The following is a 25093-nucleotide window of genomic DNA, read 5'->3' as shown; positions in this document are numbered from 1 at the left end:
TTTAATAGGATTTCGATTTTAGCGCTCGTAAATAATTTTATGGCATGATCATTTTTAAATCTTTATGATAGGCGATCATTTTAACTATAAAGAGAACAGAAGGATGAGCGTTTTTATATAAATAACTGTCTATAATATATATACCAGTATTGGCCTAGTAGCTTCAGTGTCTTAGGGTCTGGCTTATAGGTAGCCAACACACACGTGGCTTTGCAGATGTCCGAAGTATTTACGTTACTATAGGGGTGAGGGTTGTTTTTCTTGTCTGGTGATTACGTCAACAGTAATTATTTACTTTTCAACACATATTACACACACATTGTCTATGCTTGAAAATGAAATGCATTTCCTAGGATTCCTACAAAAAATAATACGTTTATGTACTATTATTTTTTTAGAGCTTTGCTTACTTTTGCTGACAAGAGGGGGGGGGGGGGGGAATAAATTATAGTAATTCTGCTTACGTAATACTAGAACTGCCCCTGTCCGATAGAAAAAGACTCTGTGACTCTCATCCCCGAGTAGGTCGTCGGTTTGAATTCCGGCTGTGCTTCAATAAAAATTTAACGTACAGCGAAGAAAAACATCGTAAATTTTATATAATCTCATTCGGTAATATTCTAATTATAAAATGAAATACAGACTTTTATTGACATATTTCATTTACATATACTTCTTTATAAGCATTACTCTCCTAACAAAACAATGCTTTAAAATAATCATGCCAGAAATATAAAGAAAAGCGTACGACAAATGTTACCAAGACTGTATGACTTGGAAACCTATAGCCATGAGATTAAATAAAGTAGTGTATGCAACTGCATATAATTAGGAATTAAAACACACGTGTAATCTTATTTGGAAACTGTCCTGTGGTTTCAAAAAACTACACCCATTTAATTAATTATTCAATTAATATCCTCTATTATATGACAGTTGCATAAACTACTATTGGTAAACAATTACTCTTAGGTTTAAACGGTAATAGAATCTTAAAATAGCTGCAGATTAGATATACAGCGGGGGTTCATTAATAGCGGGATTATTAATAATTATTAATATAGTTAATTTGCATGAGTATGGTACAAAACTGTTATGGTGGTACAATCTAAAGTTCGTATATTCTGCCACACATAATGACGTGCAAATTTTTGTGTGTTTATGTGTGTGTGTTTTTGTTTGTAATAAATGTTATGTCTATGTCTAAATTTGTCTTAAAGGAATTTTATATAGAAGTTACATACATTATTTTATCACTTCATCACATAATTAAAATATATAATTACGTTATCAAATTCATATTAATTATAATGTTTAATTTTTATCCAAAAGTAGTACTTTAAGTCTATTTAAAAATTCTAGTAGGAAGATCTTTTAATGTTTTTGATAAATTATTATTAACCGAAAGTATATAAGTAAATTATTAAGTAGCCATACAAAAGGTGTTTTTCCTATACAATTCCAGATTCATTTTTGGCACAGCTAATTTCACCCCATGTCTACTTCGACAGTTGACTTTAAAATATTTATAAAATAAAAATAGCTTATAAGTGGATCGAATACCTATATTATAATTTTGAGCTGGTGACACTAATGTAGTGAATGTAGCAAGTACGGTATCTCACATATAATCATCTGTCAAAACATTATAGAAGACAAAACACAAAATCTAATTAAAGTTCTTTATCGTAGAAAATCAAAATAATATTACTAATTACTGATCAGTTGTGTATAAACCAGTGGCGCTACAACCTTTTTAGGTCTGGGCCTAAGATTTCTGAATCTGTTTCATGATCATTTGTCAATCTCCAAGGCCTGATACACGACACACTTTTTGGGTCTAAGGCCAGGTACCTCATGATGTTTTCCTTTGTAAAACGAGGAAGTTCCGAGGAAATCCTGGGATGAGAATCGCATGCTGAAGCCACTAGGCCAATACTGCTCAATGAGTTTTACGTGAATAAAAAAACACTTAATTTTCGTACTCGTAATGACGGCTCATTGGTCTAGTGGTTAGTACCCCTGACTGCGAATCCATGGGTCCCGGGTTCGATCCCCGGCTGAGACAAACATCGATGTGATGAGCATTTGGTGTTGTGCTTAGGTCTTGGGTGTTTAAATATGTATTTATATGTCTATCTATAATATGTATGTATATCCGTTGCCTAGTACCCTTAACACAAGCTTCACCAGCTTAGCATGGGACTAGGTCAATTGGTGTGAATTGTCAAATCATATCATATATCACTCCACCGTCTCCTATTTCTTTGGAGACAATTTACAACTGAGTACAGCTGTCAAGTCTTAATTCTTTTTTAATTATGTTTCTCTTTCCAGCCTTCCCGAGTCCAACGACATACCAACTAATCAAGAAACAAAAGCAATTGATCTAACGCATGATACTGATGTAAATTATCTTCCAAACATCGCAAATCTCTCTGAAGAAGAAAGAAGAGATATTGAAATACGTTCAAGAGATAGATATATACCATTAAAAGAAAGTAATGATGTTGGAAAGAGTACCAAAGAGCCTAAAGAATTTGTACCTAATGTAGAAAGTGAAGCTAGATTAAACAAAATTAAAGAGAATTTAAATAAAGTTGAAAATGAATTTCAGAATTTTAGAGGCGATAGAAAAACACGAGATACTTTTTATAAAATAGATAATATACAAGAATCCATAGAGAATAGGGTTAAAAGACAAATAATGTCGCAAATGGCTGATTTCTCGTCTGTGAAGAGAGTGGAGCCGATAGTATTTTTAGATGGTATACGTGTGGAGGAAGCTGAGAAGGATCCGAAGATTTTGGATGATGGGGTGCCCAGTGTGTTGGCTGAAACAAAGGTTACATTGCGGTGAGTTTTAATTGATAATTTTTATATTTATCTGTAGATGTAGAATTCTATTGTAGTTATGTAAAACATTAAATTAGTGCAATTTTATCAAGTTTTTTTCTGAAATGGATTACTTGGCTTGCGATAAAATATATCGTGTAAATTTCAAAATCATGTTCTATATACATTTTCGTCATAAAATGAATTCAAAGTGTCAAAAATTGGCTATGTTTGAATTTTTTTCTATCAAGCAAAGTTATTTAAATCGTGTATCGATCTTTCAAAATGGATACATATACTCAACTCCACCAAATATTTTTTCCATTCGCCCTTCAAGAAACGATGACGAAAAATGGAAAGAAACAATGTACTTTTTTGGAGTTTGGCGACCAGATCGGTCCTTAAGGAGGGTTACTAGGGTTCCACAAGATCCAACCTAAGTTTTCATGTGATGTTCACAGTCTCTTCGGCCAAGGCCTGACGCCCAGAACGGTGATAGCTTTCACTCATGATGCCCTGGAGTATGGACAACCTTGTAAATTTCTTCTCAAAGGAGAGTATGTGGTGAGTATATTAATAAGCACGTTCCACAACTGAGTATTTTTAAGACAGTTTCTGCTGTGCACCACCACTATGTGGTACCAGCTGCCCTTGAAGTATTTTTGAACCAATTCAACTCAGGGTCCTAAAAGAAAATTGTGTACTGTTTCTTAAAAGGCCCGCAGTTGCGAGTCCTCTGCCATTGAGTGTCCATGGGCGACTGTATCACTTAACATCAGATGAGCCTCCTGCCCGTTTGCGCTCTGTTCTATAAGAAATATATTACGAGCAGTATTCAACGTGTACCACTCTTCTTAAGGTTGTAGGTTCGAACCTTTGCTGTGCACGAATAATTTAACACTCGTACGGCGAAGAGGAAGATCTTGACTAAACCGCCTTAGACCCTAAAATTTTATAATATATCAGGCACAGAAGGAACTTACTTACTTATTAGAGTAATGAAACGTAATCGCAGGCATAGACCTGTGTACTAATTGTTAAGAGGCTGACAACGCACTCGCGAGTCGTCTGCCATTGAGAGTGACCATGGGCATCACTTAAGATCTAGTGAGCGGCTTGCATGTTTGCCCCCTGTTCTATAAAAAAAACACATGCATTTGGAACGGCTCTTGGTTCATCATTTTGGACCTGTAAATCAGGCACAGAAGGCTGATCACCTGCTTGTCTATTAAGAGCAAGTGATCACGTCAGGAGTCGTTCAAGTATTACGTAAGCACCATAGGGGGGAGGGGGGTCTTTGATTTTCTTATTTGGTGACGTCAACAGTAATTATTTACTTTTTTACACATATTTCCCACACATTGTCTATGCTTGACAATTAAATGCATTTTGGATGATTCCTTCAGAAAATTAATACGTTTATATACTATTATTTTTGAGAGCTTTCCTTACTTTTGCTGACAAGAGAATGGGGGGGATAAATAGCAGTAAATCTGCTTACGTAAGACTTGAACGGCAGAAGAAAATCTGAGGTACAGACCTAACTGTCTTACCCTTAAGTGCTGGTATACTTCTCTTTAAATACAACCCAAATTCTAGGCAAAAGAAGACTCTGTCACACCGACATCAGCGCTCTTCGAATTCTGGGCTCCATCACCAATTATAAGCTCGAAACTCTACATCTGCACCAAAAACCTTAAACCGGGCATCCTACCCTCAGAAGACGAAGAGAAATACCTTCATCAGGGCACAGAGAGTTGGAAGATTTTGGCCACACATAATAAGCTGATGCCGCTGTGGGTAGCTTTGATATTAATTCTGGCCTGTCTGACGTTTTCTGCGCTATTCTCTGGTCTGAATTTGGGTCTGATGTCACTGGATCGGACGGAGTTGAAGATTATTTCTAATACAGGTAAATTTATTTGTCTATGTATTTATAGCCACATATAGGAAGAAGAGAAGAGAAGTAAATAAGAAGTAGACATGGGGAGACATTGGCTGTGCCAAAAATCAATCTGGAACTGTTTAGAAAAAACACATTTTGTGTGGCAATTAAGGTTTACAATAAATTACCAAAAGAATTAAAAGATCTTCCGACTAGAGTCTTTAAAAAGTGACTTGGTGTAGTATTTTTAGAAAAAAAATATTATTCAATAAATGATTATTTGCGTGAGATACTAGTTGATATAAATTTAATAACGTATGATCTGATATGTACGATACAAATAATATAAGAATTGACCAATTCATATGACTAATAATGAAAATTCCTTTAAAGACAAATTTGCGCGCCATTGTGTGTGGCAGAATATGCGAACTTATGATTGTACCACATTACACATTTTTGTACCATATTCTTGCAATAAATAAATTATTATTATTGTAGGTGCGGACGGACAAACATAATGTATATGTCACCGGAATATAAAGAAATCCGCAAGTTTATAAATTTCCCAGGAAATTTATCAATTTGCGACTTCTCGTGATAAATTTAAAGTAAACTTACGTAAATAGTTAGTATTAGACCGAGGAATTTTAAATAGTTGTGTTTGCCTTGTATTGTATGAAGAAGGCAAACGCCTTTATTACGCTTCTTTCCATTGCTTTCCGGGATTTTACTTGCGGTTTTTATTTCTAGTATTTTATTTTCCCAAATATTTATAGTAACAATATTTACTAGGTACGGAGCAGAAAAGCAAGTACGTACATGCCATATTGCAAGTACGCACATGCCATAATGCGAGTACGTTCTCCGTGCGTGACGTACTACGTGCACTAGTGCTTGGGTTTCGTAATTAAAAAGTGAATTCACGGACGAATAGCGATATCAGTGTTTTATTTTACCCACATATTTATAGTTACAATATTACCAAGGTACGGAGCAGGAATGAAGAACGCACGTGCCATAATGCCAGTACGTTCTCTAGGCGTGACGTATTAACCTATAGAGGTCGCGTTCTTACTGCGTAATTAAAAAGTGAATTCACAAATTAATAGCGATATCAGTATTTTATTTTACCCATATATTTATAGTTACAGTATTACCTAGGTACGGATCAGGAGAGGAAGTACGCACGTGCCATAATGCCAGTACGTTCTCTAGGCGTGACGTATTAACCTATAGAGGTCGCGTTCTTACTGCGTAATTAAAAAGTGAATTCACAAATTAATAGCGATATCAGTATTTTATTTTACCCATATATTTATAGTTACAGTATTACCTAGGTACGGATCAGGAGAGGAAGTACGCACGTGCCATAATGCCAGTACGTTCTCTAGGCGTGACGTATTAACCTATAGAGGTCGCGTTCTTACTGCGTAATTAAAAAGTGAATTCACAAATTAATAGCGATATCAGTATTTTATTTTACCCATATATTTATAGTTACAGTATTACCTAGGTACGGATCAGGAAAGGAAGTACGCACGTGCCATAATGCCAGTACGTTCTCTAGGCGTGACGTATTGACACATCCTATAGAGGTCGCGTTCTTACTGCATAATTAAAAAGTGAATTCACAAATTAATAGCAATATCAGTACTTTATTTTACCCACATATTTATAGTTACAATATTACCTAGGTACGGATCAGGAAAGGAAGTACGCACGTGCCATAATGCCAGTACGTTCTCTAGGCGTGACGTATTGACACATCCTATAGAGGTCGCGTTCTTACTGCATAATTAAAAAGTGAATTCACAAATTAATAGCAATATCAGTACTTTATTTTACCCACATATTAATAGTTACAATATTACCTAGGTACGGATCAGGAAAGGAAGTACGCACGTGCCATAATGCCAGTACGTTCTCGGGGCGTGACGTACTAACACGTCCTAGTGATTGGGCTCGCTTGTTTGCTACGTAATTTAAAAGTGAATTCACGGATGAATAGTTTAATCAGTGTTTTATTTTACCCACATATTTATAGTTACAATATTACCTAGGTACGGATCAGGAAAGGAAGTACGCACGTGCCATAATGCCAGTACGTTCTCTAGGCGTGACGTATTGACACATCCTATAGAGGTCGCGTTCTTACTGCATAATTAAAAAGTGAATTCACAAATTAATAGCAATATAAGTACTTTATTTTACCCACATATTAATAGTTACAATATTACCTAGGTACGGATCAGGAAAGGAAGTACGCACGTGCCATAATGCCAGTACGTTCTCGGGGCGTGACGTACTAACACGTCCTAGTGATTGGGCTCGCTTGTTTGCTACGTAATTTAAAAGTGAATTCACGGATGAATAGTTTAATCAGTGTTTTATTTTACCCACATATTTATAGTTACAATATTACCTAGGTACGGATCAGGAAAGGAAGTACGCACGTGCCATAATGCCAGTACGTTCTCTAGGCGTGACGTATTGACACATCCTATAGAGGTCGCGTTCTTACTGCATAATTAAAAAGTGAATTCACAAATTAATAGCAATATCAGTACTTTATTTTACCCACATATTAATAGTTACAATATTACCTAGGTACGGATCAGGAAAGGAAGTACGCACGTGCCATAATGCCAGTACGTTCTCGGGGCGTGACGTATTGACACATCCTATAGAGGTCGCGTTCTTACTGCATAATTAAAAAGTGAATTCACAAATTAATAGCAATATCAGTACTTTATTTTACCCACATATTAATAGTTACAATATTACCTAGGTGCGGATCAGGAAAGGAAGTACGCACGTGCCATAATGCCAGTACGTTCTCGGGGCGTGACGTACTAACACGTCCTAGTGATTGGGCTCGCTTGTTTGCTACGTAATTTAAAAGTGAATTCACGGATGAATAGTTTAATCAGTGTTTTATTTTACCCATATATTTATAGTTACAGTATTACCTAGGTACGGATCAGGAGAGGAAGTACGCACGTGCCATAATGCCAGTACGTTCTCTAGGCGTGACGTATTGACACATCCTATAGAGGTCGCGTTCTTACTGCATAATTAAAAAGTGAATTCACAAATTAATAGCAATATCAGTACTTTATTTTACCCACATATTTATAGTTACAATATTACCTAGGTACGGATCAGGAAAGGAAGTACGCACGTGCGATAATGCCAGTACGTGATCATGGAAACTATCTCCTATGCAGTATTCTACTGGGGAACGTGGCTGTCAATTCTACATTCACGATATTATTGGACGAGTTGACCTCTGGATTGTTCGCGGTGATATTTTCGACATTGTCGATCGTTTTGCTTGGTGAGATAACGCCTCAAGCGATATGCTCCCGACATGGGCTGATGATTGGTGCACGGAGTATTATGGTCACTAAGGTAAGTTGTGTTGGCCTAGCCTAGCGTGCGACTCTCATCTCACTGAGGTCGTAGGTTCGATCCCCGGCTGTGCACAAATGGACTTTCTTTCTATGTGCGCATTTAACATTCGCTCGTACGCAAGAAAACATCGTGAGGAAAAAATTTATTAATTTTTTTTACTTAGCCTAAGGTAGGCTACAGTACATACCAACAAATGGAACATTTTGCTATACTACCCCATATAATGTTTGTTTTTCCGAAATAAAAATCTAAGTAGTAAATAAAATAAAATATCAATTTTTTTTAATGTTCAAATTTACCTCTTAATAAAAACCATCCTCAGAGCTCAAGGAATAGATAAAAATACTCGAAATGGTCCGGCCGTCTTCGAGTTTTGGGCTTAGAAACATATTTTGGGATTATTTTATTTATATAGATGTTTTTGAGGATTGTAGGTTTCTTCAATGTCTGTTTCATGGATATTTTTAGTAACAAAACATTTGTCCAATACCCAGGATCTCCAGGTTATAAAGCAGCCCAGTTCACGGTTTATTAGGAGTGGAAAAACAAGTCCAGTACAGTTCATTGCTCTGATATCGATGACACATTATAGCATAGGACTGTCTTTAAGTGATCAGACAAAGGGCATAAACCAACCAACCAACTTTAGGGTCAAAATGAGGGTACTTTATTATTTTATAGTTGAGGGTAGTACATTTTTTCAGGCGGTTATGGCGCTTACAGCTCCCCTGGCATTCCCCGTCAGTAAATTACTGGATTATTTTCTTGGTGAAGAAATTGGGAGTGTTTATAATAGAGAGAGATTGAAGGAGCTGGTGAAGGTAAGTTTTAGTCGTTTTGCCATTCGTAGAGGACATGAGAACTTGGAGAAACTGATCGTGGTAACACAGAACGTCACGTGGTTGAACCAGATGGACCGATCAAGTCACTATTCTTCCTCAAAGCTGTAAAAAAGGTACTGGACAGAAACCGGTGGATATTGATAGTCCACTAAAGATGTTACCTCGATGACCATGGCGCTCGAACATGAGCTACCGACTGAAGAGAGAGAGATAGAGAGATATAGTCGTCGTCTGCTTTTAATTAATAATATAATTTTAGTGTATGTATTGGAAACTGTTAAATTGTAATCAAATGAGGGTAGATGAAATGATCACTATTTATAATAGTTCGATTTAATGTTTAATTCCAAATATAGTGCCGAATGCAGGCAATAATAAGCTTTTGTAGCTTGCGAGTTTAGAATCTTTATATATATAATTCTTCTGTGAGTGTGTATGTCATTGAACTTCTCTCAAACGACTGGGCCGATTTTGATGAAATTTTTTGTGTGTGTTCAAGGGGATCTGGGAATGGTTTAGATTCACAAATCAGCCCGGCAGATAGCGCTGCAGTCGGTACTTTCATACTTTGTTTAATATCCTAATCGCTTGAAATATCATGCAGGACAACGTCTGTGGGGTCCACTAGTTTATATATAAAATTTTTTATATAAAATATAATAAAACAGAAAATGTACAAAGCAGGGGATTACCCGAACTGTCCCCCTCTATACTAGCGACGCTCTTGTAGAACTATGATATTAAAAAAAAAATTAGAAAAAAAGCTTCACATTTATAATCAAAGATAAACACTTAAACAAAAACAATATTTTGATAGAGAGGTTCTTGTCTGTCTCTAATTTAAAACCTTTTTTTATCAATCAAAAACAATCACCTTTTAGGATTACATAGGTCGTATGTGTGTATTAATATTAAATTTTGTACGTTTGTAGGTAACAACGGATGTAAACGACTTGGACAAAGATGAGGTGAATATCATATCTGGTGCGCTGGAGTTACGAAAGAAGACCGTGTCGAGTGTGATGACGAAAATGGAGGATGTCTTCATGCTGCCGATCACTTCTATATTGGACTTTGAAACTATGTCCGAGATTATTAAGTCTGGTAAGTTTAGCGCAGAGAGCGTAACGATTCATGCACGAATGTCTCGTTAAACGAAATTCTCGTGAAACGAAAGTCTCGTTAAACGGAAGTATCGTGAAACAAAAGTCTTTCTGGACAAAAATAGCCTTAAATGAAAGTCTCGTTAACAGGAAGTATCGTGAAATAAAAGTCTTTCTGGACAAAAATAGCCTTAAACGAAAGTCTCGTTAACGGGAAGTATCGTGAAACGAAAGTCTCGTTAAACGGAAGTATCGTGAAACAAAAGTCTCGTTAAACGGAAGTATCGTGAAATAAAAGTCTTTCTGAACAAAAATATCCTTAAACGAAAGTCTCGTTAGCGCGATGTATCGTGAAACAAAAAGTCTCGTTAAACGGAAGTATCATAAACCAAAAGTCTCGTTAAATTGAAGTATCGTGAAACAAAAGTATTTCTGAACAAAAACATCCATAAATGAAAGCCTCGTTAAGCCCTACAGTACCACTGTACCCCTAACGCGTAAAGATATAATTATATAAATAAGTACGGAATGTCTACACCAAGATACCTAAGGTAACAGACGGAGCCCTGGTAGGATCAGCTTGAAGGTGGTGGGATTATCTAGAAGCTATCATCACCACGACAATTAACGTTTGAAGGAGTCTTCGCCACTTTGGCAAGCGAGAAATCAATAGAGAGAGCTATCTAATGTTTTTATTTTACTCCTACAGCTATCTTATATAATATATAACTAAAAAAGTGCGTGCGTACAAAGTACATATGTCAGAAGTGAAACTTCTTTGGCAAGTAATTCTTAACTCTTGTTCATATTTATACAAATTTAAAGGGAGGGAAATGGAAGATATGTTAGCGGTTTAATGAATTTAATTGTCATTAAAATATTAAGTGTCGAAAACTAATACAAATTATTAATTTATTTCTTCAATAATAAAAATTCGTGGCATTTTAATTTATAATTCGTCATTTCAGATTTCAATAAATTATTTTGCATAAAATTTAAAATACTAATATTTTATAAATACTCTTTACAAAATTTTAATTTTAAAAATAGAATTTCTATAAGCTAATTCACCCTTCTCACTCTCTCAATCGCTCTCTCCCTTTTCTTAGACACAAACGCTGCACATCTTCGTGACGTTCCGTAAAAAATTTACCGTCATGCGCCTAAAGAAGTTTCACTTCAAAAACCATAATTCATAAAATAAATTTTTAAACCGGTACTGAACGCTAATAGAACATATTGCGTTGCTATTCTATTAATAGAAATCTGGAGACATTCCAACTCTAGCTAGTGTTTACCATCAGACATACAGTTTTGATATGAAGGTCATGTTTACTACTCTTATAGTATAAGATCCCGCTATACAACGACCTTCACCGAGATGCTTATTTAATGAAACTTATTTTATATTTAATTTAATATGTCAATAAATATAATCCATATGGGTTGTCTAGCAAATTTCAGTCCAGAGTATGTTTAATTAATATTAAAAAAAAAAAAATTATAATTTGAATGTAGTAAATTTTTTAAATTTTTTTCAATCAATATTTTTAATCAGGGTAGTATTATATATGTATCACTATAACCTTCTTTTAAACTAAAGATGTATATATACTTTAGTGTCACATAAAAAATATACAAATAAATAATTAATTGATTAAAAACAACCTAACGTTTGCATATTCTATGGGCTTCATACTTTCGATTGGTATAGAATTTATCTAATAATCATACCGGTGAAATGTTTAAAAAAATATTTTTTTTAATATTAATTAAAATACTCTGGACTGAAATTTGCTAGGCAACCCATATGGATTATATTTATTGACATATTAAATTATATATAAAATAAGTTTCATTAAATAAGCATCTCGGTGAAGGTCGTTGTATAGCGGGATCTTAGACCATTAGGAGCCACGTTTTCGAAGGAGAGACTGGGAGGAAACTCTTTAGAGTCTGATGAACTTGTCTTTAAGAATAATAATCACGAAATACAGAAATCTGTGGGCAAGCGTTTTTGCTGAAATATTTTTATTTTTACTGAAATCAAAGTTAAATAAATAAAAAGCTTTTAGTTTTCTACTTTAATTAATATATGCAAACATTTTGTTAGCTATATACAGTCAATTTTATAACGACATCGAAGGGACTACTCATATTTGGTGGTAAAACCCGAGAGTAACAGCAGATGACGTGGTTATTAAGTAACTTTTATACAATAGAATTCATATAGATTTGTATTTGTGTGTATCACCATATAGATTTGTGTCAAAACTTAATACAAACTTTTTAAAACAGACCAAAGAGATTGGTTCTCATACTACAGATATAAAACACAAATTTCGGAAGGCATATATAAATATATGACAACCAAGTAGCAATTTTTATTTTACGACATCAAATATTACCCAACTACGAACAGCGTTTGTTGAAAAAAATTTCAACATATAAACCCCCTGAACCTATCCCTGAACTTCCACAAATGTTTCAAGATCCCAAATCGGCCCAATCATTCTCGAGTTTTACCGAGACAAACGAACAGAAATTCATCTACTATATAAAAATAAGTCGGGTTTTCCTTCCTGACGCTATAACTCCAGAACGCACGAACCGAGTTCCACGGTTTTGCATTCGTTGGAAACGTCTCGGGCTCCGTGAGGTTTATAGCAAAGAAAATTCAGGAAAAATTTCAACAGAAAAGCGGGATCACCAAACGAAATGTTACATAAAACGAAGCCATCTGGTGGCGAAACGGAGTTCGCCGAGTTTGCTAGTTAGTTATATAAAAAGACTAGCTGACCCGGCAAACGTTGTTTTGCCATGTTAATTCTAGGAAACATTTTTTATTTCCATAAAAATAGCTATCAATAATAAAAAATAGGGGTTGATCGTAGAGGGGTGAAAATTAAGGGTTGTATGTATTTTTGTGTTGTATAATAAAAAAAATTGTCTAAAAAATAAAACAATTTTTTTGGAGTGGACACCCCTTATCACTTAGGGGGTTGAAATATAGATGTTGTCCGATTGTCAGACTTACTGAATATGCATACAAAATCTGCATCGGTCGAGCCGTTTCGGAGGAGTATGGGAACGAACATTGTGACACCAATTTTCACCCTCCATTTAATTGGCACTGTAATCTTAATATAGCAAAACTTTTCGAAGATAAATTTTAGTGACTGACTTCCAGGCTACTCCCGTATCCCGGTATATGAAGGTCATCGCGGTAACATAGTGACGGTACTCTTCATCAAGGACCTGGCCTTCGTGGATCCTGATGATAACACGCCATTGCGGACCCTCTGCCAGTACTACCAGAACTCATGCAATTTCGTCTTCGAAGATGTCACACTGGATATAATGTTCAAGCAGTTTAAGGAAGGTAAGATTTTGGAAATTAAAAATGAAAAGAACTTGAACTGTAGCAAGCCAGCTCATGGCGTCGAAACACGGCAGCCAACGGACTTTTCTGTTTATGTATAAATAAATAAAATATGTTTATTATGGAACATAAGATACATGTATCACTTATTCCACGTCATTAAATTTGAATCGGTAGGCATCCCTACTCATCGGCAAAGAAGACAGAGGGTGTAGGTAAGAAAATGCCGGCGTAAAATCTCTCGGTACTCTTTTAAAACAGCAAATCATCAAACAACACTTATTTAAAACAAATATGGCAAATTAATTAGAAGTAGCCTGTCTAGCACTAGTCCCAGGCCCTTTTATCAACTAGATAATCGTTAACTTTATAGTAAGCCTTTTTACACAGCTTTTCTTGAATACATTTCTTAAATTTATTGAAAGGCAGAGATAAAAGAGCCTCTGGCATTTTATTAAAGAAGAGTATCCCTTTCCCCAAAATAGAATTACTAACTTTAGATAGTCTAGTACGGGGAAATTGCAGCCTGTGTTTGTTCCGTAAAATTGTATATGTCACCGTAAAATTGTAAACACCGTTAGATTGTAATCTATCTCTCTGTGAACCTAAACGCACTGCTTACAATTTAACGTATTATTATTCGGTAGATTGTAATCTATCGAAGTGAAACCGTCACATTACAATCTTAAAATTGTCAAATTGTTGTCCGAAGGCTGCCCCTGATTGGTCGGCTTTATAGTAGACCGTTCTATGTCCATAGAGTTAGGAATGAAACACGGGTATCAGTCAAATAAACTGAATGCACTTCAAGAATTGTGATATCTAGTATTTATTCATTACTTAGTAGGTATAGTCCTTTTCATGAAAGAAGTCCCCCAGACGCGGCGCTGCAATCGCATGACGTAATGTTGCCATTTATGAGTAAAAAATTTACCTATTTTATTAACATTTAGCAGATGTAATTTATCAAATAATATTATTTTCTGCATACTTCGATGAAACAATATTTCTGTTAAGTAAAAAGTATATTTTTATTTACTTATATTAGCGGTGTTCTACCTACTTACAGGGAAAAGATGAGAAAATAGGGTAATGAAAAGCAATACAATTTTTTTTTCAGAGTTTTATTGCATAATTGTTGGTTACAATTTTTTTCGAAATACACGCCGCTGTTATACCTTCGTTTGTAATTCTTGTTACAGTTTTCTCTGACACACTTGCAATTAAATTATGAACAATTAAAAATAATAGAAACATAAGTTCATAATGCTTATGTAATATATGTTTTAATTTCAGTTACAATGTCATAAAAACTTAGATTTTCTATGTGCAACGTTTACGTTTCGTCATCGCGTTTTAAACTTAGTATACGTAGCACAACGCCATCTGTTGATATATAAACTAAATAGTTGTACAAATAGATCGGTAGCGGGTTTTCGCGCAATTTATAAATTCAGTGTAAACTCCATGTAACGTCCCTCGATTTAACGGCAAAGTTCCTAAAGCCTGGAAATCCCTCGGCTTTGGTTGGTTTAGCATAACCCCCACCCTCAATAACGACAATCAAAGAATAGAAAGTGCTTTTTAAGTTGCCAAAATTAGTTAAAACTGCGGAAATCTGTACGTTCTTTTGTCGCTTTATTGTCCTATCCCGTAATAAACTCAACTTACTCAACTGTCGGCATCATACGACATACATACATTTTTATGTCATTACTAACACTAGTCTGAAATAATTTTTTTCTTCTTATACAGATTTTTCTTCTTTCTATTTAACGACAACTCTTTGTAACGTCAAAATATGTACGGTCCGTTGAGTGTCGTTTTATAGAGTTTACACTATATCTTTTTTTAAATTTACTCCTTCATCCTAATGGACAAAATCTATTGTTTTTTTTATAATTTTCTAGGACACAAGGGTCACATGGCGTTTGTACACCGGATTAACAATGAAGGAGAGGGTGATCCATTTTATGAGACCATTGGTTTGGTTACACTCGAGGATGTCATAGAAGAGATGATACAATCCGAAATTGTTGATGAGACTGATGTGTTTCGTAAGTATGGTTTCATCCATTATCAGGCATTAAGTGTGCCTGTGTGTGGGGGACTGTGGGCAGGAAGTGGGGGACTGTTCGCAGAAAGTGGGGGACTGTGGGCAGGAAGTGGGGGACTGTGGGCAGGAAGTGGGGGACTGTGGGCAGGAAGTGGGGGACTGTGGGCAGGAAGTGGGGGACTGTGGGCAGAAAGTGTGGGACTGAGGCTGCCTTAAGGAAGTTATTTTCTTATTAATCAGATTACAAGGCGAGCTGATGTTAGGTGATATCCCCCATGAACACTCACACAGCCAGTAGGTTCGTAAGTGCGTTACCCACCTTTTAAGATTTGGAAGGTACACTCTGTTCTTGAATCCTTAGTCAAAAAAGTATACATAGAGCGATCCCAACCGCCAACGACCAGGCACTTTCTCATCTTGATCCCGTTGCGTAGATATGTGGGTTGCATCTTCTACCGCATTTATCATGTAGAGTGTTCAGAGGAGTTGAGTTTCATCATCGTCGAGATAGAATACGAAATTCTACCCGTATTACGACGTCCGTTACACAACTGAGCGTTTTAAACGCAGTTTTTGCCGCGCACCACCACTATGTGGAACCAGCTGCCCACTGAAGTATTTCCGAACCAATTCGACTTAGGGTCCTTCAAGAAAAGAGCGTACCAATTCTTAAAAGGCCGGCAACCCACTCGCGAGTCCTCTGAAGTATTTCCGAACCAATTCAACTTAGGGTTCTTCAAGAAAAGAGCGTACCAATTCTTAAAAGGCCGGCAACCCACTCGCGAGTCCTCTGAAGTATTTCCGAACCAATTCGACTTAGGGTCCTTCAAGAAAAGAGCGTACCAATTCTTAAAAGGCCGGCAACCCACTCGCGAGTCCTCTGAAGTATTTCCGAACCAATTCGACTTAGGGTCCTTCAAGAAAAGAGCGTACCAATTTTTCAGCGCCCTCGTTATATCTCTAGCGTTGAATCTGTCCATGGACAGCGGCATCACTTAACATCAGATGCCACCAAAAAACTTTATTATATTAGTAAAGATTTATTACAATTCACGAGCAGTCAGTTTGTGACTCTCATTCCCAAGGTCGGAGGTTCGAATCGCGGTTGTACACGAATTAACATAACTAAACAGCCTTAGACCCAAAAATTGAAAATGTGTCAGACACAAAAGGCTGATCACCTACTTATAAAATATGAAGAAATCCTAAAGTGTACTGCGTGCACATTCTTAAAAAGCTGGCAATGTATTCGGGAGCCGTCTGGCATTCGTAGTGTCCATGGGCATGGGCATGTCCTGGTGTATTAAAAAAAGTGCGTGCATACAAAGTACACATGTCAGAAGTGAAACTTCTTTGGCAAACTAATTTTTAAGTCTTTTTCATGTTTATACAAATCTAAAACTTGAGATTTCCGAGACTTAGAGGGAGGGAAAAACGAAAATATGTTAGGAATTTAATGAATTTAATTGTCATTAAAATATTAAAAGTATCGAAAATTGATAAAAAAAATTAATAAAATAAAAACATGTGGCATTTTATTTTACAATTCGTTATTTGAGATTTCAATAAATCATTTTGCATAAAATACTAATATTTCATTAATTCTCTTTACGAAATTTCAATTTTAAAAATAGAATTTCTTTAAGCCTTTCCCCCTTCTCACTCTCTCTCAATCGCTTTTCTTTTCTTCGACAAAAACGTTGCACATCTTAGTGACGTTTTTTAAAAATTTACCCTCATGCGCCTAAAGAAGTTTCACTTCAAAATAGAGCCACGATAACCACTAGATTTATCTATTTTTAGTGGACAATCGATCAAAGCGTCGTCGAAACAAACCCCAGCACAAGTTGCAGGACTTCGCGGCGTTCGCGGAGAGACACGATCATCGGAGGATACATATATCACCACAGCTTACTTTGGCCACCTTCCAGTTCCTCAGCACTAGTAAGTAGACATATTTTTCTGGGTCTCTATCTATCTAAATCTGAAATAATCATTCATTATTTAATGCAATTTATATACCAGTTACAAAACTTGATACAGTTTATCCAGTTACTATAGTCGATACAGTTAATGGTCTTAATACAGTTTTTCTAATTACTTCAGTCGATACAGTTAATAGACTTGATACAGTTTATCCAGTTACTACAGTCGATACAGTGAATAGTCTTGATAAAGTTTATCCAGTTACTATAGTCGATACAGTTAATGGTCTTAATATAGTTTTTCAACAGTTGATACGGTTAATAACCTTAATACAGTTTATTATGTTACTACAGTCGATACAGTTGATAGACTTAATTCAGTTTATTCAGTTACTATAGTCGATACAGTTAATGATGTTATTACAGTTTTTCAATTGTCGATACAGTTAACCCACTTGATATAGGTAGGTTATCCAGTTACTACAGTCGATACAGTTTATCCGCTTACTATATTCGATATAGTTAATAGTCAATACAGTTTGATTCTAATTATTAAAAGGTGTGGACGCTTTCCGGCCTGATACAGTCTCTGAAACGGTTTTAAGAAGACTTCTGAAGCAAGATGTGATACAGCATATTAAAGTGAAAGGCAAGACAAAGAAAGATTCGTCGACATACGTCTTTCAACAAGGAAAACCGGTGAGAATATTTCTTAGTACAGTCAATGTTTTTGTGTGAATTATAATGGGTGTAGCTGTCACTCCACGGTTGTATGGGCTGAGGCGCAAACTAGCTGCTGTGGTCTCTGGCAGAATGACCAGCGCTGTGGAACAGTCTGCTCCTCAGCATTATGCTGAGCCAGTTCTCTGTCATTCTTTTTGGAACGAAGTTCCTTATCGCGCGTTGCGAAAGGGGGCGAGGCGGAAAAATTAAGAATAAGTTTGTAACGAAACTTTTTGCTATAGTTGTTAGCCGTGCGGTGCGGCGTGCGCGTGTTTTTCTGTCTGTCTCTCTTTCTCTCAGCAAGCCAGTTATTTTCGTTTCGTCTTTTTGTTTCGCATTGAACAGCGTGGTGTCACGAAGATTATTTTTGTTAAGTGTATACAGGTTTTTTTTTAAAATAAATGTTTATTACAATTCCTTCACTAATTAATCGAAAGGAACTTCGTTCCATCCGGGCGTCCCTTGACAAGTCTTTTTTATTTATTTTTTGTGTGTTTCAGTGTGTGTTTTGTAAGTAATAAGGTCTATGTCTTATAGGCATAGTTGGTCCGACATCAGTACCTGACATTGATTTGTGAGTGTTAAGACAGTTACATATATTTTCCTTCACCGTACGAGTGTTTATACAAATAGTTAGTGCACAGGGGAACCTATGAGCTCTGAGATGAGAGTCACTAGGCCAAAAAGTGTTTTATTGAAGACGATTTTTGTAGGTGGATTACTTCGTGCTGATCCTGGAAGGTCGCGTAGAGGTGACTGTGGGCCGAGAGAACTTGGTCTTCGAAGCTGGTCCCTTCACCTACTTCGGGGTTCAGGCGCTTACGCAGAATGTTGGTGTTGGTGAGCAAGCTGTAGATACATTTTTGGGTCGAATGTTTGAGCTCCTTGTGAAGTCGCTTAACTTCAAAAGGAGCTTAAAAATTCTTATACCAGTTCCTTTCATAAGGGGCGGTTCAAATATGGGAGCGTTCCAGTATTACGTAACGCAATTTTTGGAGATTATTGCCCCCCCCCCCCATGTAACGTTTTTCAGTACCCAAGTACAGTAAATCGTTTCGTGACCACCTAGTGACTCTTTAGTTACTATTATGGGGTGTAAGTCGAAAATAATATTAACAATAACGCGTAATTCAATCCCTGCCCCGCACCGTAACGTTTTACAAAAGGACCCCCCCTCCCAAAATTCCTTACGTAATACTTGAACGCTCCCTATTACGTAAGCAGATTTATTCAAATTCTTTCCCCCCCACCTCCTCTTGTCAGCAAAAGTAAGCAAAGCTCTCAAAAATAGGAAAGTAAGAAAAAATAAGAAAATCAGAGACCCCCCCTCCCCCTATAGTACGTAATACTTGAACGGCTCCTAAAGTACCGTTACCTTTCAGCGGAATCCCCGACGCCATCAGCCATGGGCTCCCTTCAGAATTAGTCTCAGGCCACAGTCTATCATAACTTACACGTTTTAATAACTTTTCAGCGGAGTCCCCTACGCCATCAGCCATTGGCTCCCTTCAACATTAGCTTCAGGCCCCAGTCTCTCATAACGTACACGTTTTAATAACCTTTCAGCCGAAACCCTACTCCTATCAGCAATAGGCTCCCTTCAGAATGAGCCTCAGGCCACAGTCTATCATAGATTACACGATTTATTAACCTTTCAGCGGAATCCCCGACGCCATCAGCCATGGGCTCCCTTCAGAATATAAATATGGACTCCATGCTGCGTCACACCTTCGTCCCGGATTACTCCGTTCGCGCGATCACGGAGTTGTACTACCTGACTGTTAAACGGTACGTAATGCTATAATCTATATACAGTGTCAACTCTTTATAACGAATTTCAAGGGACCGAACATTTTTATTAGTTACTAGCTGGCCTGGCGAACATCGTACCGCCTAACAGTCTATTCTTAATTTTTTTTTTTTACCTATTCTGCTATTCGGGACACCGGTTTAGCTAGTAAGATAAAAAAAAGATAATTGATAAGACAACAAATACATTATGTCAAAAAATTAAAATTTACCTTCCCGGAACCCCTCCACGTTGAACTTTATGATATGGTATTAAAGTTCAAATTGCCTTTAAATATTATTATGAATATTTTGTATGGGAATATAGAAAAGTGTTGTTTTTAGACTTTTTCACTCAATTTTTTTTAATTTTTCTCTCCGTAAGAACCATCCTCGTACTTCAAGGAATATTATAAAAAAATAATCAGACAAATCGGTCAAGCCGTTTTCATGTTATGTCGTGACAACGGAAAACGGGTTTCATTTTTATATATATAGATAGAGAGGTTTTGTTATAGGGAGGGAAGAATTAATGTATGGGTATTGGGTTAAAAAAAACCAAACAAATTTTACGCATTTATCCGTTATTGAGAGTTTTTCGTTATAACAAATTACGTTATAAAGAGTTTATACTATAGAATATGGTTCTTGTTTGATTGTATTTTTTCTATAGGTCAGCCGTCGGTGCCAAAACCCAGTGCCACAACCTCTTGGTTATGGCCTTACATTTCTGTTTATTATTTCTTAGACAATTCGGTATGTTTGCGGGTATGTTGCCGACCTTTAAGGGAAAAATCTGTTTCGTTATATTTTTAGACAATTTGGTATGTTGCCGACCTTTGATAGATAAAGTTCTTTCGTGATATTCTTAGGCAATTTGTATGTCTGCGGGTATGTTGCCGACCTTTGAGAGATTAAGTTCTTTCGTGATATTCTTAGACAATTTGTATGTCTGCGGATATGTTGCCGACTTTTGAGGGAAAAAGTTCTTTCGTGAAGTTCTTAGATAATTTGGAATATTCGCGAGTATGTTGCCAACGTATGAGGCAAAATCTGTTTCGTGACGTTTTAGCCAATTTGGTATGTTCGCGGATATGTCGCCGATTTTTGAAGATAAAATCTGTTTCGTAGTGTTCTTAGGCAATTTGGTATGTATAGATTTTTGGGTGCTGATCCTTTATAGACGTCTTGTATGCTAATTTTTCCCCTTATCCTTAAAGGGCATATCTTAGAAATTATGTAATAAGTGCCTTTTGTCATTTGTTTTATTCGATTGGCTGTATAATTAGGTTTTCTTTGTTTTAATCAGCGCGGCGCCCCCGAGAGTATAGCCAGACGTACTCTCTTCTGTATTTCATAGCATACTTCAATTGTACGTGATTGAATATCCTCTATTATTTTCCCGTTGAACCAGGATCTTATAGTGTCATCTCCTTTCGAAGGTTGGCCATCATGACTGCTTTTACTTTGGACGCGTCTTAACAATGACTTGGTGCTTTGGTTAACAACAATCCCTTAGAATCTGTGACTTATTACGTAAAATTAGTTTTTACGTATTTTAAGATTTTGCACTCTGCAATTGTATTGTTGTCTCTTTCACTCAAATTGCGATTACGCCGTGATGAAAAGAGACGGATGTGTCTTTTAGTGAAAACGGTAGAAATTTACTGTTTCTTTTTGAAGTTATACTTCTTTAGGCGCGTTATGAAAAATTGATGAGCGCACCGTGACACAAAATTAACAGAATGAAGTTGCCCACGGAAGATGCTACGGCATTGGACATAATTTAAAAACAACATTCGAATAATAATAGAATTTATGTTACACTTAATGTAAGAGAATAATAATTAATATTTATTTATTTACTTTTTCATATGAAAATTATTTTATTGTTTGATTGATTATTTAATTGTAATTAATTATTTGCATGCAATCAAAAACTATGTTTAATAATGCCAAAGAAGTATAACTTCTTACGCGCGTACATAAGTACATGCAGCCTTTTTTAATTAATTGTATCCTTTCAGGAGTCTTTATCTGGCAGCTAAACGCGCTACCCTCATGGAAAAAGGTGCTTTATCCAAGGGCGCAACCAATGAACAATTTGATACAGAAGTTGATAAAGTGAGTACCATATAACTGGGACAACATATATTCAGACTTTAATATGACATTATCAATGTAATACATCACTACATAGTATAAAACAAAGTCGATTTCTCTGTCCCTATGTATGCTTAAATCTTTAAAACTACGCAACGGATTTTGATGCTGTTTTTTTAATAGATAAAGTGATTGAAGAGGAAGGTTTATATGTATAATAACATCCATTAAATAGTGGAGAAATACTGTTATTTCTGAGGTTTCTAATGTGATGTCGTAATTGTAAATAATTACATTTTTTTCGCTTACATTGCGAACCCTACGAGATTTATCAAAATAATGTACTACGTATTGTACACATTGAAAAGGTCTACAGCAAACTCCGCGATGGTATATGTCTATCTCTTATGGATATCCCGTTTTACGACAAATAATGGCTAATTTTCGAAGCGATTTTAACCAATACAGAATTAATCCTTATCCAATTAAATACCTTAAATACATTGTTGATTTAATATAGATCTATCCCTTGGCCCTTTACAGCATATGATTTAAATGAATATTTTCGAAGATATTACAAACTAGCGGACCCAGCGAACTTCGTTCCGCTTAACATTCTAATAATATCGTTTTAACTTTAGTTAAACTTAATTTAGGATTTATTTGAGGTAATAACATTAATACAACTTTTTTCCAAATACAGAAATGTTTTATTGCTTGCCATTGCGAAAAAAGAATGACGGTTTTACACATTAGGCCTCCTCTCTCTAGCGCTAATATTGCGAGACTGCATGTTAAAGTACTTTTTGATATACAACATTTTTTGTTTTGTTATCCGGGGCAAGGACAAAGTGATATGTTTATTTTATATGCGTAATTTTGTCAACAGATGGCACCACATGCAGTTTGCATTCGTAAAATTAATTAATTTTTTTTATTTGATAACTTATCCGATATTTTATTACTTATTCTGCTATTCGGAGCGGAGAAGAATCCACTAAAAAAGAGATAACTAACATCGGTCCAGCCGTTCTCGAGTTATAAGTGTTGTAACAAACACGACTTTCTTTTATATATATAGATTTAAAAATTGCGGGATCGACCTATAGCGCTTTGAATTTAGTATCAGCATTGCACTAGTGCGAAGCCAGGGCGGGTCGCTAGTTTTTCTATATGAAGTTATACGATTTTAATATCCGAGGTGGAAATGCGTTTGCGCATCTTCTACCCCCGAAAGTAGCAGTAGCATATGGGGATCGACACACAGAATGTCTGGTATTCAGGTCCACAACTAACTCAGGTAGTTCCTACCAGGCCCTGTTAGAGAGACCCCCGCTCTCGCTCGGAAGTTATACATGACCTATACTCTGATTTTTCATTCCGTAGAGTTCTGACATTTCGTAAATGTTGCTACTAAAAAAGTTCTCCACAGAAAAAGGGACAAATTTGACCCATTAGGGCAATAATATAAAATGCTACGTATTTTTACCAACAACAAGGTAAATCTTAATATTTACTTCAGTGACCTAATACAAGAACAACAAATATTTCAATATCACGAACAGTATATCGAAATAACTTTAATTACTGTATTTTATTCTTTAGCTGGCAACACTGCCTACTAATTCCAGGTTTAGTAAACCTTTAAAAAATGTTATCTTTAATTGTGCGTTTTTTACTGTTTGTGATGAAAAGGGACGTAATTATCACTCGCCGTAGAAACACTTTTAATGTGGAGCACCGCACTTAAAAAACTAACGTAGTGAAATTGAAAAATGTGCACGACCAAAAAGGTTTGTAATCTCTGACATGACAATGATAGCTGTCAGAATTCTACGGAATTAAAAATCAGAGTAGGGGCCTCATAGCCTAGCGGTCTTATTAAGTGGCAGTTAGGTGAGGGGTACCGGGTTCGATTCCCGGTTCGAGGGCAAGTTTTAAATTAATTTAAATTTGTTCTCGGCCTTTGGGAGGGTTGTGCGGTACCAGGCGAGTGCTTAAACCGTACATGGAGGGCACGGTCGAATTTCTAAGGCAAAAAGCACGAATTATAAAAATCTCATACTTGACACTGGCTAATGCACAAACCGTGCCAGAGCCATTTAAAAAAAAAAGAGTATAACCTGTTCTATAGAATTCCCAAACCCTATCCGAACTTTGATTTGCCTGGTTTTTAACGTCCAATTTTTATTAATGTGACTGGACTTGTCGTATAAAAATACTTTTTGCACACCATTCACCATTTATAATCCTCTAATCCATCCTTTCCTATAGAAATCCCATAATTCCCAAATCCTTTCAGAACTTGGACCGAACGTGCAGTGACTTCGCAACGCGGTCACAAAGTAATGTCTCACTTCATTCACGACGCGATACGAAAAGCGAAAAGGTTTTTTTATTGTTTCTCGTTTTTTTATGAGGCTTTAGATTCAAATTAAACATTCATAATTTCAAGAACACACGCTGACGGCAAGATGGCGTCGCAACTGTGACGTAGCATGCTTGTAAATGTATACAAATGTCAGTGTTTTTACGCGTTATTTATTTTTGCGATGAACTGACCAGATGGAGTCTGCAATAGGAGGTTCACTCAATGAAGATGACCTCTAATAGGCATCAAACTCAAAATAACTTTATTCATATAGGTAAACAAGTACACTTATGAACGTCAAAAAAGAAGTTAAATTAATTGTAATTTTACATTTACTACCAGTTCGCAAGTCAAAGGCGTAAAGCAGGCAAGAAGAACTGGCAAGAAACTTTCCGCCACTCTTTTTAATCGCCAAGTTTTGAGTCATACAAATTGTCCATCACATCTGCCCCTTCTAATATAACTGGTACATAGCGATCACGACAGCTCTGTCAAGAGTGTAGCAAATAAAAAGAAGAAGAATCAATCTTAAAGTACACGAATCTATATATTTCCATCAAAATCAGTCTGATGAATTAAAACTCCAATACAATATAGGTTAAGACAGACAATATTTACAAGAATGCTACCTCATCGACGATTCGACTCATCCGTGTCCGTCAC

The 25093-nt window shown here is 36.1% G+C and overlaps 1 protein-coding gene across 1 annotated transcript in view; it reads left to right on the top strand.

The window, feature by feature from the left end:
• Positions 1-25093, top strand: part of LOC125058610 (unextended protein-like) — a 46143-nt gene that overhangs the window by 11527 nt on the left and 9523 nt on the right. Inside the window, exons 2-14 of the mRNA XM_047662717.1 lie at positions 2338-2856; positions 3297-3399; positions 4435-4747; positions 7878-8134; positions 8842-8958; positions 9912-10083; positions 13273-13464; positions 15375-15521; positions 17324-17464; positions 18005-18144; positions 18882-19008; positions 19827-19956; positions 21984-22080. Of these exons, the coding sequence (XP_047518673.1) occupies positions 2338-2856; positions 3297-3399; positions 4435-4747; positions 7878-8134; positions 8842-8958; positions 9912-10083; positions 13273-13464; positions 15375-15521; positions 17324-17464; positions 18005-18144; positions 18882-19008; positions 19827-19956; positions 21984-22080 (2455 nt within the window). The remainder of the gene's footprint in view (positions 1-2337; positions 2857-3296; positions 3400-4434; positions 4748-7877; positions 8135-8841; positions 8959-9911; positions 10084-13272; positions 13465-15374; positions 15522-17323; positions 17465-18004; positions 18145-18881; positions 19009-19826; positions 19957-21983; positions 22081-25093) is intronic.

Source organism: Pieris napi, chromosome 18 (assembly GCF_905475465.1).
Source record: "Pieris napi chromosome 18, ilPieNapi1.2, whole genome shotgun sequence".
NCBI lineage: Eukaryota > Metazoa > Arthropoda > Insecta > Lepidoptera > Pieridae > Pieris > Pieris napi.
The sequence above is the reverse complement of the archived record's forward strand: the minus strand, read 5'-3'. Positions and strand labels throughout refer to the sequence as shown.